Raw genomic sequence first — 665 nt, 5'->3', positions numbered from 1 at the left:
TAATACTGTGATTGCACCAACGATGCATATTTTTTTACTACATAATTGCAACTCTCTTTCCAAACGCATGCAATTTTAACACAAATCAAGCATAACAATGAAGCACAGCTTCGCATATCAAATTTAACTTAAACCTAGGAAAGACCAAACATTCAATCATTTTCTAAGAAAAAGTCTAGGGAATCGTTTCCTTTTACTTATTGATGAAATTTAAAACCAAACCCTCTTCCTCAAAAAAAATCAAAAGCCAGTAGAGTAAAATGGCTAGACAACTTAGGATACAACGGAAGATCATCTTCAATTTATGTGACTAGATGATAGAACAGATCCAGAAATCACAAAACTATAAAATGATTGAATGCTTTAACTAATAGTTATTTCCTCGATCGAATCATTTCAAAACAAGAAGAATCACCGAACCGCAGAAACGCTTGCCCAATTTAAGAAGGTGAAAAATACAAACGAAACCTCTTGCTAAACCTGCTATAAAAGAAACGGGAGACCTAAAGAAGAAAAAGAAATCCATGACTTAGCAAAAACTAGAGTCCATTAAACAGAGTAAACTAGGTTGGACATGAAACGCATCAGAAATGAAATCAGGATCGGAGGAACGAAGTGGAAAACAACTCACAGGTAACCTCCCAATCTCTTGTTGACCGGAGATT

General features: G+C 34.9%; 1 protein-coding gene across 1 annotated transcript in view; it reads right to left on the bottom strand.

Moving 5' to 3' along the window:
- Positions 1–665, bottom strand: part of LOC110025198 — a gene marked incomplete at its 5' end in the record, with an annotated part of 25,236 nt that extends 24,571 nt beyond the window's left edge. Inside the window, 1 exon segment of the mRNA XM_020725522.1 lies at positions 632–665. Coding sequence (XP_020581181.1) covers positions 632–665 — 34 coding nt within the window.

This window comes from Phalaenopsis equestris, unplaced genomic scaffold (genome assembly GCF_001263595.1).
Source record: "Phalaenopsis equestris unplaced genomic scaffold, ASM126359v1 Scaffold000294, whole genome shotgun sequence".
Taxonomy (NCBI): Eukaryota; Viridiplantae; Streptophyta; class Magnoliopsida; order Asparagales; family Orchidaceae; genus Phalaenopsis; species Phalaenopsis equestris.
Note: the sequence above shows the minus strand (reverse complement) of the source record. Positions and strands in the feature narration are given on the sequence as shown.